The sequence below is a fragment of the Lactuca sativa genome, chromosome 2 (genome assembly GCF_002870075.4).
Source record: "Lactuca sativa cultivar Salinas chromosome 2, Lsat_Salinas_v11, whole genome shotgun sequence".
Taxonomy (NCBI): Eukaryota; Viridiplantae; Streptophyta; class Magnoliopsida; order Asterales; family Asteraceae; genus Lactuca; species Lactuca sativa.
The window spans coordinates 228,199,380-228,215,591 of record NC_056624.2 but is presented as its reverse complement, the minus strand read 5'-3'; the positions used below and the strand labels follow the sequence as shown (position 1 = coordinate 228,215,591).

Here is a 16,212-nt window from a genome sequence, read left to right as displayed (position 1 = left end):
TGTTTATATTTTAGTGAAATGCTGCATCATTATAAATGAAATATTGCAACATTCGCTGTAACATAGAAAATGAAAACAATATCACGATACCACATGAGTGACTCCAATACTCATAAGTTGCTTGTTAAATCTTATTAGTTCTGAGAAGCATATTGCTTTTGGGCGGTTGGCATCAAGAAGTAAACCTGTTAAATACCGGACAACCGACACATCTACTTTGCCGTTTAAAAAGAAAACATTAATCATACGCATTTAAGATCGACTATTAATTTTTGAACTACTTTGGCTAATGTCATTTTCACATTTAATGTCTGCAGACATGACTAGAACTAATTAGATGTCTTGAATTGAATTTTAATACTATCGGAAACATAAGAAGAATAGCAGTATGTAATATGTATACCCCAAAAAACTGAACATTACCATTTATTTACCAACATGGTCAAACATTAAATCCCATTGCTTAAATTAAATTAAACATGAACAAATCTGGTCAAACTTTATGTTACTTACATCTGTATAAAACTGTTTATGAAAAATTTCTGTAGAACTGTTATTCTTCACCTACACTGTCCCACACCCACATCAAAGCATCATCTCAGTAAGTAAATCATGTACAAGAGCCAAATCCATAGTGAAATTAAAAACAAATATACCACACCATATCCATTAGTATGTGTTGATGAAAAATTGATTTGGAAAGTCAGCGTAGTTTCCTATGGGACTTGAAACGAGAAGGGGGTGAGGGGGAATATTCCACAGGTAAAGGTGGTGGCTCTAGATCCCCAGAGAGCATAGCCACTACTTCTTTCATAGAAGGCCGAAATGCAGGTGACTTTTGTAGGCAAAGAAGTGCAACTTTAATACAAACTAAAGCTTCATCCTTATCCAAACTATCAACAGATTGATCCACAAGATCAAGAAGCTTCCCTGCACGTGCAAGATGCCGTGCCCATGATAAAAGATTTGCCCGTTGAAATTCCGACATTGGGGATCCAGTCACTTGTAATGGCCTCCTTCCAGCAATCACAACTAACAGTAGAACCCCAAAGCTATAAATATCACACTTTTCTGATAAATCACCACCACATGAATACTCAGGGGCAACATAACATACAGTTCCCCTCATGCTTGGTGTACTGCTAATGCCGCCACTTTTGGGTATCTCACCGCTTACTGAGTCATGACTGGTGTGGCGTTGCCGCCATAGTTCACCGCTGAATCCATCTAACCACCAATCCATGCTGCCTCTGCTACCTCTGCTTCTGCTTCTGCTTCTCTTCTTTCTGTCCATGTACATTTCATCATCTTTTGAAAAGCTATCAATATTGATGGATTCGTTTCTCTGTTTCTTCTTGTTCTTCTTTTTCTTTTTTGCCAGTTCTTCGCTGTATTCCTCCTTCCACCATTCCCTGGCTGGTCTTCTTTTCTGTTTCTTCACGTTCTTGTCTTCATCCAATGACATCCACCAATCGAGTCGCTTTTTGTTCTTCTTTGGCTTCTTCTTCTCTGATTTTCCTGTTTGAGTTGCACTGGATGAAGCTCCGGCTGTGATCCATTCGGTTTTTGGTCTCTCTTTTTTGATTTCACTCCCAATCCATTCCATCACGTAATCCTTTACACGTCCTGATTCAGACATGCTGTTGTCTTGTTTCCACCACCAATCCTTCCCTGACATACTCTTCTTTCTTGTCCTGCTTTTCTTCAAAGTCGCACCACCGCTCTCCAGGCTTATGGCATCCAGATTTCCCTCTGAGAAACTCACATCACCTACTGGACCTGTTTTTGGCGATTGGATGAACGTCTCTGGTGATGTCTCAGCAATCGGAGCTGTAACAAAACTTTCAGGTGATTGATCCGGAACTATACCAAACTCTTCACAGACTGTGGTGGTTGCCAAACTCTCAGTCTCCTCGAAGACTGACCCGTTATCCTCCATTATTGAATTACCTACCTTTTTCCCTTCCTCGATCTTACTATTCAAGTCAATTCGACATTCGTCTTCTGGTTTTAACCTAGCTAAACCAAAATCCCCAATCTTCGCATTGAAATTATGATCTAAGAGTATATTACTAGGCTTTATATCACCATGAATAATTGGTGGATCACAATAATGATGAAGATACTCGATACCTTTAGCGATATCAATTGCAACCGACAGCCGCTTTTTCCACTCCTTTAGCTCCGGAGACTTGCGATGAAACAAGCAATCTTGTAAGCTTCCGTTAGTCATGAGCTCATAAACAAGCACCATTCGCCGTCGTCTCCTATCGGAAGAAAAACCAACAACGGAGAGGATACGATCAGAATCGATTTTTCCGGCAAAGAAGAGCTCGTTCTGAAACTCGCGCTCGCCTTGGAGAGAACCGGCGTCCATGACCTTAACCGCAACATCCTGGACCTGGTTATTAATTAGGGTTCCACGGTAAACCGAACCGAAACCGCCTTGACCGAGGCGGTTTGAGGGGGAGAAGGAAGAGGTAGCGCGGCTGAGCGCCGTATAGGAAAACTTGTGTGGTGGTTTAGAGTCGGAAGGGGCGGTGCGTTTTCGTGTTGTAAACTTGCGGAAGCAGAGGGTTAGGGCTATGAGGAAAGAGAAAGCAACCGCTAGCGGAGGAGCAAGGCGGATTTGGTGCTGGTCAGGTGGCTGTGGCTGTGGAGATGGAGACGGAGACGGAGGCGGAGGTAGTCGAGATGGCATGATGAGAGAGAGAGAGAGAGAGAGAGAGAGAGAGAGAGAGTAATTACATGGACAGCTATACGACTATCTAAAGATCGGATCAGAGCAGGATCTGTGTGTTTTTGACTTCCCTTTTCTCTTCTTCCCAATACCAAATGCCAAAAACCCTTTAATAAATATATATTTATAAAACGTAATTCCTATTTGTGTTGTCTTTTTTATTTATCTTTAAAATGTAATCCAAAGAATAATAATTGTTTATTTAGAATACATAAGAACTATTTTTTTTTCTTTTAATTTCAATCAGTTAACAATATTGAAAATTATTAATATACAATTAAATCTGGAAGAAAAAAAATTACTTTGAGAAATATGGAATGTATTTGCGTATTCTAATTTTTATAGTTAATTAGAATAAAATTGGTATAATTTGGTTGAGGGGTTTTTTTTTACATAACTTCATATAAGATACTTCCTTTTTTTATAAAGCTACTATCTTTGTTTTTGATATACTTTCCAGTGAAGATAATTACTTTATAGACCAAATTATATAACTCAAAATATGAATATTAATTTAATCTACTCTAATAAATGAAGGTTTTTTGCCACATGTCTTCTTCTCATTCATTTGGACACATGGCATTTTCTAAAAATTTTAAATTTTCTATTTTCCACTTGTCATTTTATTGTATTTTTCATTTTATTAAATTAAAATTTCACATTTAATATATAAGGTAATATATATGTAAGGTATTTATTAGAAAATGGTTTATATATGTAATGTATCCGATACATTAAAGTCTCATTAATTTTTTTATAAATTCAAAGTTTTCAAATTGTTAAAATTTTATATTTATTTTTTTTAAATAAACTCATATAATACATGTGTCTCACAGCTAGTACAAAATAAACAACGAGTGAAACTCACAATAAAAACATTAAAACAATTAAACGTTGAGCGTTCAAATAATCAGAACTTGAATTTACATAAATGGTTAGAAGGACCAATTATATTACTATTAGGAAGCAATCAAGGGCTTTGCGTTCTTCATTTAATAATTAGATTTGGGATTAATTTAACATTTTGACATGGTCAATGATAGTGCCTGCTATTGACCTGTGTAGCATGCTCAATACTCTTCCTAAATCTAATTATTTTTATTTTTGACAAATTTTTATTTGACTTTCAAAACTGAAATTATTAGGATATACAACATTATATTAACAAAAGATACATATTATTACAACAGATCTGTCTAAAAATTTTGACTTGTATGTTCTTCATAACTATGACAGCGATATTATATATTTAATCTAAGGTTACTAGGCTGGCATGTCGTTTTTTTATGCATTTGTTATACGAGATGGACAGTAAATGAATACCTAACTAATTAACAAATTATGTATTATAAATAACATTAATAATACGAATAATGAAACAGAGGCAAAATTTTGTTTTATATTGAGTGAATCTCAAGAGTCTAGCCCATCGTCTCTTACCTTAATTTGTTATAAAATACTATGATTTTTATATTATTGCCATAATCTCAATTTATGTCATTTCAAACTAAAATTATCATGTTCTATTTTTTGTAACAAAAGATACTTTAGACTTAGAGCGTTATACATATTCTAGTTGGTTTTCATATTTTATTTACATCAGAAATTACGTATTTAGATTATTATTATGTTCTTATTAATATTTGGTTAATTACTCATAATATGACGTAACCTATAAGTTAGAATGATTTAATAGCGTGGCTGTAATTAAGTTTGGCCTTTGGGGCAACTTATAATAATTCTAAACAATTCCACACCGACTACGTCCTTTTATTATTATTTATTTATTATTATTCATTTTAAATTGGAAATAAATGTGATTAATTTTACAACGGGCAGTTGGTGAGGTGTGAAATATCCACTCTCTTTGTTAACTTTCTTCACCGAATCTAATTACCTAAATTCAATTGATGGGCTATTCATTTATTTTGGGACACGTATTTCATAAAGTAGTATATTTAATTTTTTTGTTTAACTACGTGTAATTAGGCGACATAATAATTATTCTGTTAAATGTGATATTCTGTTAAAATGTGATTTATTTTCGAGAGGGCCATAAAAAGGGAAAGGGATGAAGGGAAAATGAGAGAAAGATTGTTAGAATCAAAATATGTGAGAAAGCAAACAAAAGAAAGGTCTTTTTAAAAGAAATTAAAACATAACCGTGTTTTTTAAAAGATGTGTTTTTAGACATATAACAAGGCATTTTGAGACATATGATCTCAAATTTCACATATAATAACATTTAATTAAAAAAAAAAATTCTAGCTAGAAAAGAAAAAGTGGATAGAAGAGAATAGGATGCTTTAACTTTAAGTTCTAGAAACTTAGATAATTAAACCTTTTGATCTTTTTTTATCACACAGCCTTTTGAGGATCAAAAACAAAGGGGGCAATATTCCTGCAGATGATTTAACAATAAAAAAAAGTAACAATGATGCCCCAATCAACTTTAATGGGTAAAAAGTTGGGCCAAATTTTGAACTTGGATGATTTCTTGCTCCGACTTGTCACAATCAAACTCTTCCTCAAACGAATCACATTCTAACTCATTGATTTTCTCACAGAAACCACGTTTTATGCGATGTGTAATACAAAACTCTATTGCATGTCTTCCAATTTTGAATTCAAACTTAGTTTTTGTTAAGTTTTCTAAAATTTACCAAAAAGGCCAATGAAATTTGTACTGATTTTGATTGAAAATTTTAGTCTTTAAAATATAAAAAAGTTATAATTCTTGTTTTACATAGAATTTGGAATAATTAATATTAACTGAAGTTGACCGATATGCATAATTTGTTGTGTCTTATTTTTGAATATTATCCCTAAGTAACTTATAATCAAATAATTAACTGTGGATAGTTTGACTGTTTTATATTTACTTTTAAAAGATCAATTTTATTGTACTAACTTCTTATTGTATAATTAATTATTATGATGTAAAGTTTATACTGTGTACGTATTTGTCTTTTTTTTTTTTTGTATATGTGTGATAATATTTTCACTTATGTGATAAGCTTCTTGAATAACGATTGTATATTTTGCCTATTTATCTTGTTGAATCGCTTGCTTCTTTATAATATGGAAAGTGAATATTCAGAAGAGTGCATGTGTGAGGCCATGTGGAAACTAAAGACTTTGTATTATGTGTATAACTTATGTGATACGACGGTTGTATATTAAATGGACCTACCCTCCGAATGCAACTCCACGTCCTAAGGTCTTTTCGCTGTCTTTTATAATATAAACAATCAATATAAATTTTGTATCTTCCAAAATATCCATAAAGTATTTTTAAATGGTAATGTATAGGGGTGGCAAATATGTACCATGGAAAATCAACAAACATGTGTACCAACCGAACCAATTATATTGGTAGTCAAAATATTTGGCTGGTAGTACCGTACCAATTAATTAATAATGGTACGGTAATGGTACAAGGTTTTAAATGTCACGGTATTACCGTACCAACCAAATTATTTTTCATATATATAAAATATTGTATATTTTAACTTTAAATGTATTTGACGGTTAAGAGTTAAAGTGTTTTGATATAAGCATTAACGTCTAGTAGCTTTTAAAGATTAAACTCATATTAACATATCTCATTTACTCTATTGTTTAGTTTAAACTCATAGTACAAAATTATAAAATCTTTTTTATATCGAATTTCCAATCCAACCATTCATAAAACTCTTATTTACAAAACCCACATGTACCTTTTAAGTGTACAATAACACATAAATCTTAATTTGTAAAATACTCATACATATTGATACATACCATTACCAACATGTACCAACCGAACTTACTGGTAGCCAATTAAGTTGGTACCAACTATGCTTGGTACGGTAGTGGTAACTAAAATTACATACCAATTATAATTGGTACGGTACACGGTTTGAAAAAAAATACACGGTACCGTACCAATTCCACCCCTAGTGATGTATACACAAAATTAAGTAATTGCATTTATCACTGGTTATCTAAATCATCATATTTAGGCTATATTTGGCGGACTAGCTGAAAAACTAGTTGTTAGCTGAAAAGCTAGTTGATGACTGAAAAGCTAGCTGTTAAATAAAAAGTTAGCCGATAGCTGAAAAGCTAATTGATAAAAAATAACGTTTGGTAAAACTAGTTGAAAAGCTAGCTGAAATATATAAAATTACATAAAAGGAAATGTAAGAGTATGTATTTCTATAATTAATTAAGGGGTGTATTTGGAAAATTAAAAAAAAAACTCCTAAAAAGCTAGTCTAAGTAGCTTTTCAAAAAGTTAGCTTATAAGCTACGTTTTGGCTTACCAAACACGACAACATAAAAAAACTCGAAAAATAAGCTAGCTTATCAGCTAGCTGTGGCACGCCAAACACAACCTTAAGGATAAGTGGTTAGCATTGAGTAATCGACCTCTTTTTAAGGTCGTCAAATTATGGATGACCATTGATGGCAAATGGGGTAATACCGTAATATATTGGTAAAATTAAATAAATAATGATTTTTTAAATGGACTTTAAGAAGACGAACGACTTTCTTAATTGGAATTACTTTGATGATATCGTGACGTGTATGAGTTTCCTTGATAAATGACGAATATGATTGAGAAGGTTTTTAAATTAGATGATGGGCTCAGTCTTGGTCAATGAAAACTCGACTTTTATGTTTCAAATCAAGAGGAGGTTGAAACAAAAGACTCCACTTTTGAGTTTCAACCGAGAGAGGGTTGAGACAAGACATGGTGTTAAGCTTATGTATCAAATGGCTTGTGATCGGAAGCCTGATTGTTTTTAATCAAGCTTAATGAGGAAAATGTGACTTGGACCAACGTGATTAAAAGTATCCGTGGGTGTATGGAGGGCTTAGAGAATTTGATTAAAACCTGAATTCCAAAGAAGTGGTGTTGTCTATAGTAGATTACTTTGTTCATAAAAATACATAATAATAACATTATCCTTCTCCCACCTATGCAAAATTTAAATGATGGGTGACGTTATTCTTACACGATTTTAGGAGGATACTTGGATAGGTGATATGTAGCATGTGGATGAGTTTAATAGGCTTTGTTAGTTCGAGATGATATAGGTGATATGCAGCTTGTGGATCAGCGTCATAGGCTTTGTTAGTTAGATATACACAAGTCTTGTTTTATTTTCGATTGGTGGAGTGATACAAGATTTTTTTGGAAACGACAAATATATTATATAAGAAACCAAACAATAGCAAGCAACTATGTAAGGAAGATTACAAAGTGATACAAAACCAGAAAAACAGTAAAACAGAGTTCAAAGCAACATTTTTTAATTAGAGAAAAAAATTTAAAAAGGGGGAACAACTCTATTCCGCCTAGTGTAACATCCCAAAATTCAAGACTAAAAATTTCTTTTATAAAACATTACTTAAAACATAATTATCAATCCATAGCATAATCATAGTATTAATTTGCAAAACATATGTTTATTATCAGAGTAAAACATCGCAGGCTGACTAATCTATGGTGTGTGCCATGCGATCACCCCGAGCTCTTCCCTCCGCTACCGGACGTACCTGAAACCAAAACTGAAAACCGTAAGCACGAAGCTTAGTGAGTTCCCCAACCTAACACATACCATGTATAACCACATACTGCACATACTAGGCCACGCCCGCTATTCCGGGCCTCGCCCGCTACAACGGCCTCGCCGCTCCAGGCCCCGCCTGGCTTCGAGCCCCGCTCGGATACATAGTTGCTTTACTTAGGCCTCGCATGTCGCTGGGCCTCGCCCGCCAACATATACTAACACATAAACATATCGCAACACATACGCTAAACATATACTACTAAATCCTGTTCTAAAGGCCTCGCCTATCTCGGGTCTCGCCCATGTCCTGCAACTGATGAGTCATGGAACCCCGTAACATAATCCTCGTAGTCGGACTCAATTTGATATGACCACTAGGGTCAGGATATCAATCATCTTACTAGTCACTACCGAAACAAGGGTAATGACACACTTGAACAAAACGAAATCAATTACTAGCTTCTTGGTAACCTTGTGACTTTCCCTGATCCAAGTGTGAGTCCTGTGCTTCCGGTAGTATATGCATCTACTACCTTTCACACCTACTCATACTCGTCCCAAGTATTGTCCCGCAGTCGACCAAGTCACCAAACAAGAAAATCACAAAACAATTTAACACGTACAAATGTGTCCAAATAATCATAAACAATTTCCCTAGACTCTACTAGGACTTCTTCATTGCTCAATATTCAATCATCAACTCTACTTCAACTCGATTGGTGATGGAAATAGCAGATGATAAAACAACTTCAAGAATTTCATCAATCGTTCCATCATCCTGCCAATCGAAAGTGTACTTCAGACGTACCGTACTCCTCTAAACGTACTGTTATTTCATAAGACATACTCTAAAGGCAAGATACCACTCTTACGATATCTTCTGATAGGTGTCATCCACTATCATAAGCCTTCTTCATTTCCTCTATTTACTCAATTCTCTACAAGTCTTCACCATGACCTCTTGTACATCCAAGCAGACATTTGGTGTACCAAGCGAGAATTTTTAAGATAAGAAAGTTTTTAATGACGATAAACGTATAAATCGCCTTATCACCCCGAAACGTTTACATGCTAGTTCTAATTTCGTAGTCGTACGCTTAGAATCCTAAACACATAAGGTTTCCAGATCCGGTCGGCAACAGACCATAGATCCGAACAAATAATAGCATCAATTTAGCTATCACACAAAACAATTAGCACATAAAAGCATTTTAGGCATCATTCCTAAAATAAACTAGTGCTTGTGTCAATTTAGGTGTACTACCTAACATATTTTAGACACACTCCTCACAATCATTACTTAGCATTCTAAGTTTAAGTCTAGAAATTTCCTACAAATTCCTAGTTCGCCTAAACTAATGCTCTGATACCAACTGTGACATCCCCAATTTCACGGCCAGAAAAGACCGATTTGTTTATGCTTTGTTTTATAAATCAGAGTGATCGTTTAAAGAAAACGGTTGCGGAATTTGTTCCCAAAATAAGATATGATAAAAACTTATCAAAACATTTCTCAAGGAGAATGTATTTTCATTAAATAATAAAACCTCGGGATGTCATGTTCCGATACAGACCAAAAGCATAAACAATATAAAATAGACCTTACAACAGTTATTTATAACTACTGATCTATAATTCAAAACCTCTCGTCAAGTCCACCAACTTATACTCTTGTGTCATTACCTGTAATGTAAAGAAAACTGAGTGGGTCAGGCTTGGGAGCCTGGTGAGCATATAGGGTTTTCAACCCACAATAATACAATTATTATATTCAATTATCAAACAACCAACCCAAATACCCATCCCCATATCTACTTTATTTTCTCAAGAGTTTACCCTAAGAATCCACTATCCTTCATTCATTTATTCCTAAGGATTTACCTAAGGAATTGGCACGAAGTCCATTGCTGCCAAAGTTTATATATTAGGTACTAAATCCATAGTTATCAGGCGCTAACTCCATAGTCGTCGGGGTTTACTCAAGCGACGCTAACTCCATAGTCACCAAGGTTCACTTAACAGGCACGAAGTCACATCGTCACCAAGGTTTACTCAATAGGCGCTAACTCCATAGTCACCAAGGTTTATACAATAGGCGCTAACTCCATAGTCACCAAGATTTATACGATAGGCGCTAACTCCATAGTCACCAAGATTTATACGATAGGCGCTAACTCCATAGTCACCAAGATTTATACGATAGGCGCTAACTCCATAGTCACCAAGGTTTATCTAACAGTAGGCGCTAACTCTATACTCACCAAGGTTTATCTAACAATAGGCGCTAACTCCATAGTCACCAAGATTTATACGATAGGCGCTAACTCCATAGTCACCAAGATTTATACGATAGGCGCTAACTCCATAGTCACCAAGATTTATACGATAGGCGCTAACTCCATAGTCACCAAGGTTTATCTAACAATAGGCCCTAACTCCATAGTCACCAAGGTTTATCTAACAATAGGCGCTAACTCCATAGTCACCAAGGTTTATCTAACAATAGGCGCTAACTCCATAGTCACCAACTATCCCATCTACCCATGTTCTACCTAACATTTTCGTAGATATAAATACTTACACAGTTTAAATCATTTAACACTTGCATAAAACTTCAATTCCATGCCCATTTCAAATAGACAAATAATATATAACACATAGCACGTATTTCATAGCTAATACTTTATATTTATGTGTTAGAAGAAAGTAACCACACACTGACACATATAAACAACAATATATATACACATAGCACGTATTTTATAAAATACTTCATATCTATGTGTAAGATGAAAGTGACTATACACTCACTTGATCAGAAGATGATCGGACAGCACTACGACTTGCAGAAGTAGTAATCCTCAGCAGATCTGGAAGATCTCCACAAAAATCGAACTTCTCGCGGGCAGAGCTTCGGCTCGGGAACTGCACTTCTCGGGATCTTCGGGATCTCGGGACTTGCCTCGGGGCTCGAGAACAATACCGGGGCTTCGGGGTATTTCTGGCACGCAAATCGATGCAAAACGGGAGAGAGAAGAGAGAAAATAGCAACCCTAAACGGCTGGCCCTTCAAATCTATTTATAGGGCAAATTTGGCCCTTGCCACGTCGTGGCAACCTTGTTCCACGTCGTGGGCTTGGTCGTCACTGCATGCGTCATCCCAAGTTGCATCTGGGGGCCTTCCGGAGGTGTCAGGACACTTGCCACGTCGTGATCTCTAACAGTTTTGGGGTTTCGCGCCCCGAACTTCAGAAATTCATAACTTTCGCATACGAACTCCGTTTTCGACGTTCTTTATATTGCCGCGAAGGTAAGATTATGCTCTACAACTCTCGTTTAGACTCCATTGGCTAATTTTGACTTTATTTTTAATATATTATAAGTATATTACTTATATATTATCTTTAGTAGGCCGGGACAGGAAAACTCCGTTCGAAATTCATAACTCCTTCATCTGAACTCCGATTCCGTCCGTCTTTCCGTCGTTGCACTACTATCGATGACATCTTCAATTCTCATTTATATCACTAAGGATAGATATCTATCTACCTTAAATTCACTATCTACGTCGCGCTGGGTCGCGCTGGGTCGTGCCGGTTCTGTCGTGAAACTTCGACAGGTCATAACTTCTTCGTTATAACTCGGATTTTGGCGTTCTTTATATGCACGGAAACCTTGTGACATATACTACAACTTGGTTAAGATTAATCCTTCTAGATAATCTTCCATCAAAAAGTCATTTTTGATGCTTAACGTCTCTAAATTGACTAGCCCTGATCTACGGGCGTTACACTGTGACATCCCAAATTTCACGGCCAGAAAAGACCGATTTGTTTATGCTTGTTTTTAAAATCAGAGTAATCTTTTAAAGAAAACAGTTGCAGAATTTGTTCCCAAAATAAGATATGATAAAAACTTATCAAAACATTTCTCAAGGAGAATGTATTTTCATTAAATAATAAAACCTCGGGATGTCATGTTCCGATACAGACCAAAAGCATAAACAATATAAAATAGACCTTACAACAGTTATTTATAACTACTGATCTATAATCCAAAACCTCTCGTCAAGTCCACCAACTTATACTCTTGTGTCATTACCTGTAATGCAAAGAAAACTGAGTGGGTCAGGCTTGGGAGCCTGGTGAGCATATAGGGTTTTCAACCCACAATAATACAATTATTATATTCAATTATCAAACAACCAACTCAAATACCCATCCCCATATCTACTTTATTTTCTCAAGGGTTTACCCAAAGAATCCACTATCCTTCATTCATTCATTCCTAAGGATTTACCTAAGGAATTGGCACGAAGTCCATTGCTGCCAAAGTTTATCTATCAGGTACTAAATCCATAGTTATCAGACGCTAACTCCATAGTCGTCGGGGTTTACTCAAGCGGCGCTAACTCTATAGTCACCAAGGTTCACTTAACAGGCACGAAGTCACATCGTCACCAAGGTTTACTCAATAGGCGCTAACTCCATAGTCACCAAGGTTTATACAATAGGCGCTAACTCCATAGTCACCAAGGTTTATACGATAGGCGCTAACTCCATAGTCACCAAGATTTATACGATAGGCGCTAACTCCATAGTCACCAAGATTTATACGATAGGCGCTAACTCCATAGTCACCAAGATTTATACGATAGGCGCTAACTCCATAGTCACCAAGGTTTATCTAACAGTAGGCGCTAACTCCATAGTCACCAACTATCCCATCTACCCTTGTTTTACCCAATATTTTTGTAGATATAAATACTTACACAATTTAAATCTTTTAACACTTGTATAAAACATCAATTCCATGCCCATTTCAAATAGACAAATAATATATAACACATAGCACGTATTTCATAGCTAATACTTTATATTTATGTGTTAGAAGAAAGTAACCACACACTGACACATATAAACAACAATATATATACACATAGCACGTATTTTATAAAATACTTCATATCTATGTGTAAGATGAAAGTGACTATACACTCACGCATATAAACAACAATATACTTAATACACTCAAACCATACTTGTATTATTATCGTGTTTATGAAAGGTAGTATACACTCACTTGATCAGAAGATGATCGGACAGCACTACGACTTGCAGAAGTAGTAATCCTCATAAACACGATAATAATACAAGTATGGTTTGAGTGTATTAAGTATATTGTTGTTTATGTGTATAATTTTGTTGTTATAAGTATGAATGTATATTCATTCTCTTCTATCTCATAGATCTGATTTACTTTCTATGAAATACGTGTTTTGTGGGTATGCCTCATCTGTTATGGAATATATATTGAATGAAAATGATATACAGGTTTTAAACTATGTATGAAAATATATATTTTATCTACTAATATGTTGGGTAGAACATGGGTAGATAGTTGGTGTGTAATAAACAGATGAGAGGCTTCGATGTTGTTGTTGTTGTTGATCTAGTTATTCAGCGGAGTATGGATAACGACCACAGTCTCTTTCTAGACAGTCCAGTGGAACGCTAGCAGGTTCATAACCTGTAGGTGTTGTGAACGATGTGTTCACCGGTGTACTCTATCACCCTCATGGTTGCCTTTAGGATATCTATTGTTGAGGAAACCCCTTAACAGTGATGTCCGTCCCGATGAAAAATCCTAGATTAGGTCCCTTGAGATAGATGTTATTTTAGGGACGTAAAGTGAGGATAACGGGAATGGGTAATCGGGATAGTGATTGGTTGGTGAAATTAAATATAATTTATTTATTGTGGTTTGAAAACCCTATATGCTCACCAGACTCCCAAGCCTGACCCACTCAGTTTTATTTGTATTACAGGTAGTGGCGCGAGGGCATAAGATGGTTGAATCATCAAGTTGTTTTGTTTACAAGTCTGTATATGTATATATTTGTTGAGTGACTTGTAATGTTATCGTTTATGCTTTATGGTCTGTATCGGAACATGACATCCCGAGTTTTGATTATATAATGAAAATGCATCTCTTGATGAAATGCTTTGATAAATATTATTTTATCATGTTTTGTTTTGGGAACAAATTCCGCAACTCTTTCAAATCAAAAAGATTTACTCTGAAATTATTTAAAAGCATAAATGAAAATCGGTCTTTTCTGGCCGTGATTTTGGGGATGTCACAGTTGGTATCCCACATCGGCTGGGAAGGAGAACTAAGCATTCCTTATAAGGGGTGTGGATACCTTCCCTATCACAACGCGTTTTAAAGCCCTGAAGGCAGCAGATCCCATAAGAACTCTGCAGTTAAGCGTGCTCGGGCGGCAGTAGTACCGGGATGGGTGACCCCCTGGGAAGTCCTCGTGCCGAGTGGCCCAAAGCAGACAATATTGTGATACGTGCCAGAGGGGGATGTTACAAATGGTATCAGAGCTAAGGCACGGGTCGATGTGTTCGACGGGGACGTCAAACCCTATAATGGGGGGTGAAAGTGGGTTAGATCTGATCCCACATCGGCTGGGAAGGAGAACTAAGCATTCCTTATAAGGGGTGTGGATACCTTCCCTATCACAACGCGTTTTAAAGCCGTGAGGGCAGCAGATCCCATAAGAACTCTGCAGTTAAGCGTGCTCGGGCGGGAGTAGACCAGGATGGGCGAGACCTCGCCCACACTCACCTTCCTACCAGGCATATACATGTATCACACAGACAACAAGTATAACTATCATGCAAACCATTCCTTGGGCACCCGTCGAGTTCATATGCTCAGAGTCCTTCCATTCGTGACTTGACTCGCCGAGTCAACCCATGACTCGCCGAGTCCACCGATTTCCGAGTCCTGTCCTGTCCAACTCACTGAGTCTACAATCGACTCACTGATTCGATTCTTGACTCGAAGGGGTTTGGGGTTCCGCGACTTGACTCGCCGAGTCCAGTCATCCCACTCGTCGAGTTCCTCCTAATCTTCATACTACTCGCCGAGTCCACTCGAAGGACTCGCCGAGTCTATTCAGTCCTTCATACATACAGAGGCTTTTGAGTCATGCAGGGACTCCAAACTGTAGATCCACTCTCCCAAAGCCCATTCCCCACGTAAAGTTGCAACCTTTACGTGTAGCTAAGGAGATCTAGGCTAAACACACCACAAACTAGGGTTTAAGACAACCATGCATCATCTACACTCTCAAGGCTGATACTTTATGACTCTCCAGGCCAAGATACACTTAGATCTGAAGTAACAAATTTAGATCTGGGCTTCTAACTCGAAATGGCTCATAAACATGGCATAAAAGCCCCAAATCTCATGACAAAAAGGAAACTATGAGCAAAGGAGTGAAGGTAATGACTTCTTACCTTCAAATGCTCTGAAAAGCCACACCAACTCTGGATCCAAGGCTTCTCCTTGCACCACTATAAACTTCCTTCTCTTTTAAGCTTCAAATCACAACTCCAAGCCTAGATCTTTGCTCCAAAACGGATATGGCGGCTAGGGTTTGATGTTCTGGATGAGGGGAGCTGTAAAGGAACCCTAAGGAAGAGAATGAGGTGCTAAAATAGTGCACAAAGTCCCGGATTTAGGGTTTCCCTCTTCAGACCGGACTCGCCGAGTCCATACTTCGACTCGCCGAGTCGGTCACTTACTCCTCGACCCAGATCCCGCTCGGACTCGTCGAGTTCCTCCTTGAACTCGACGAGTTGACCCCCTTGACTTGGGGTTTTCTTTCCTTTCTTGGTCTTTCTGATTTTGGGTGTTACAACTCTCCCCCACTTAAACTAAACTTCGTCCTCGAAGTTTCTTTACGGCCAATCGCCCTGCAATCTGCTTTCTATACTCCACTTATTAATCCAACACTAGCTGCCTACCTTCGCTGGCCTTCCCCCCGGTCATCCTGACGACCCTCAATCCTTTCGAACAGTATCCTCGAGTTCACTCTAACCCTGGTCATCCTGG

General features: G+C 36.9%; 1 protein-coding gene across 1 annotated transcript; it reads right to left on the bottom strand.

The window, feature by feature from the left end:
• Window positions 1-400: 400 nt before the first annotated feature.
• LOC111903247 (receptor-like serine/threonine-protein kinase At4g25390) lies at window positions 401-2,849 on the bottom strand. The gene has a single exon (XM_023899027.2). The coding sequence runs from the start codon at window positions 2,699-2,701 to the stop codon at window positions 704-706; it is 1,998 nt and encodes a 665-aa protein (XP_023754795.1). The 5' UTR covers window positions 2,702-2,849; the 3' UTR covers window positions 401-703.
• Window positions 2,850-16,212: the final 13,363 nt, after the last annotated feature.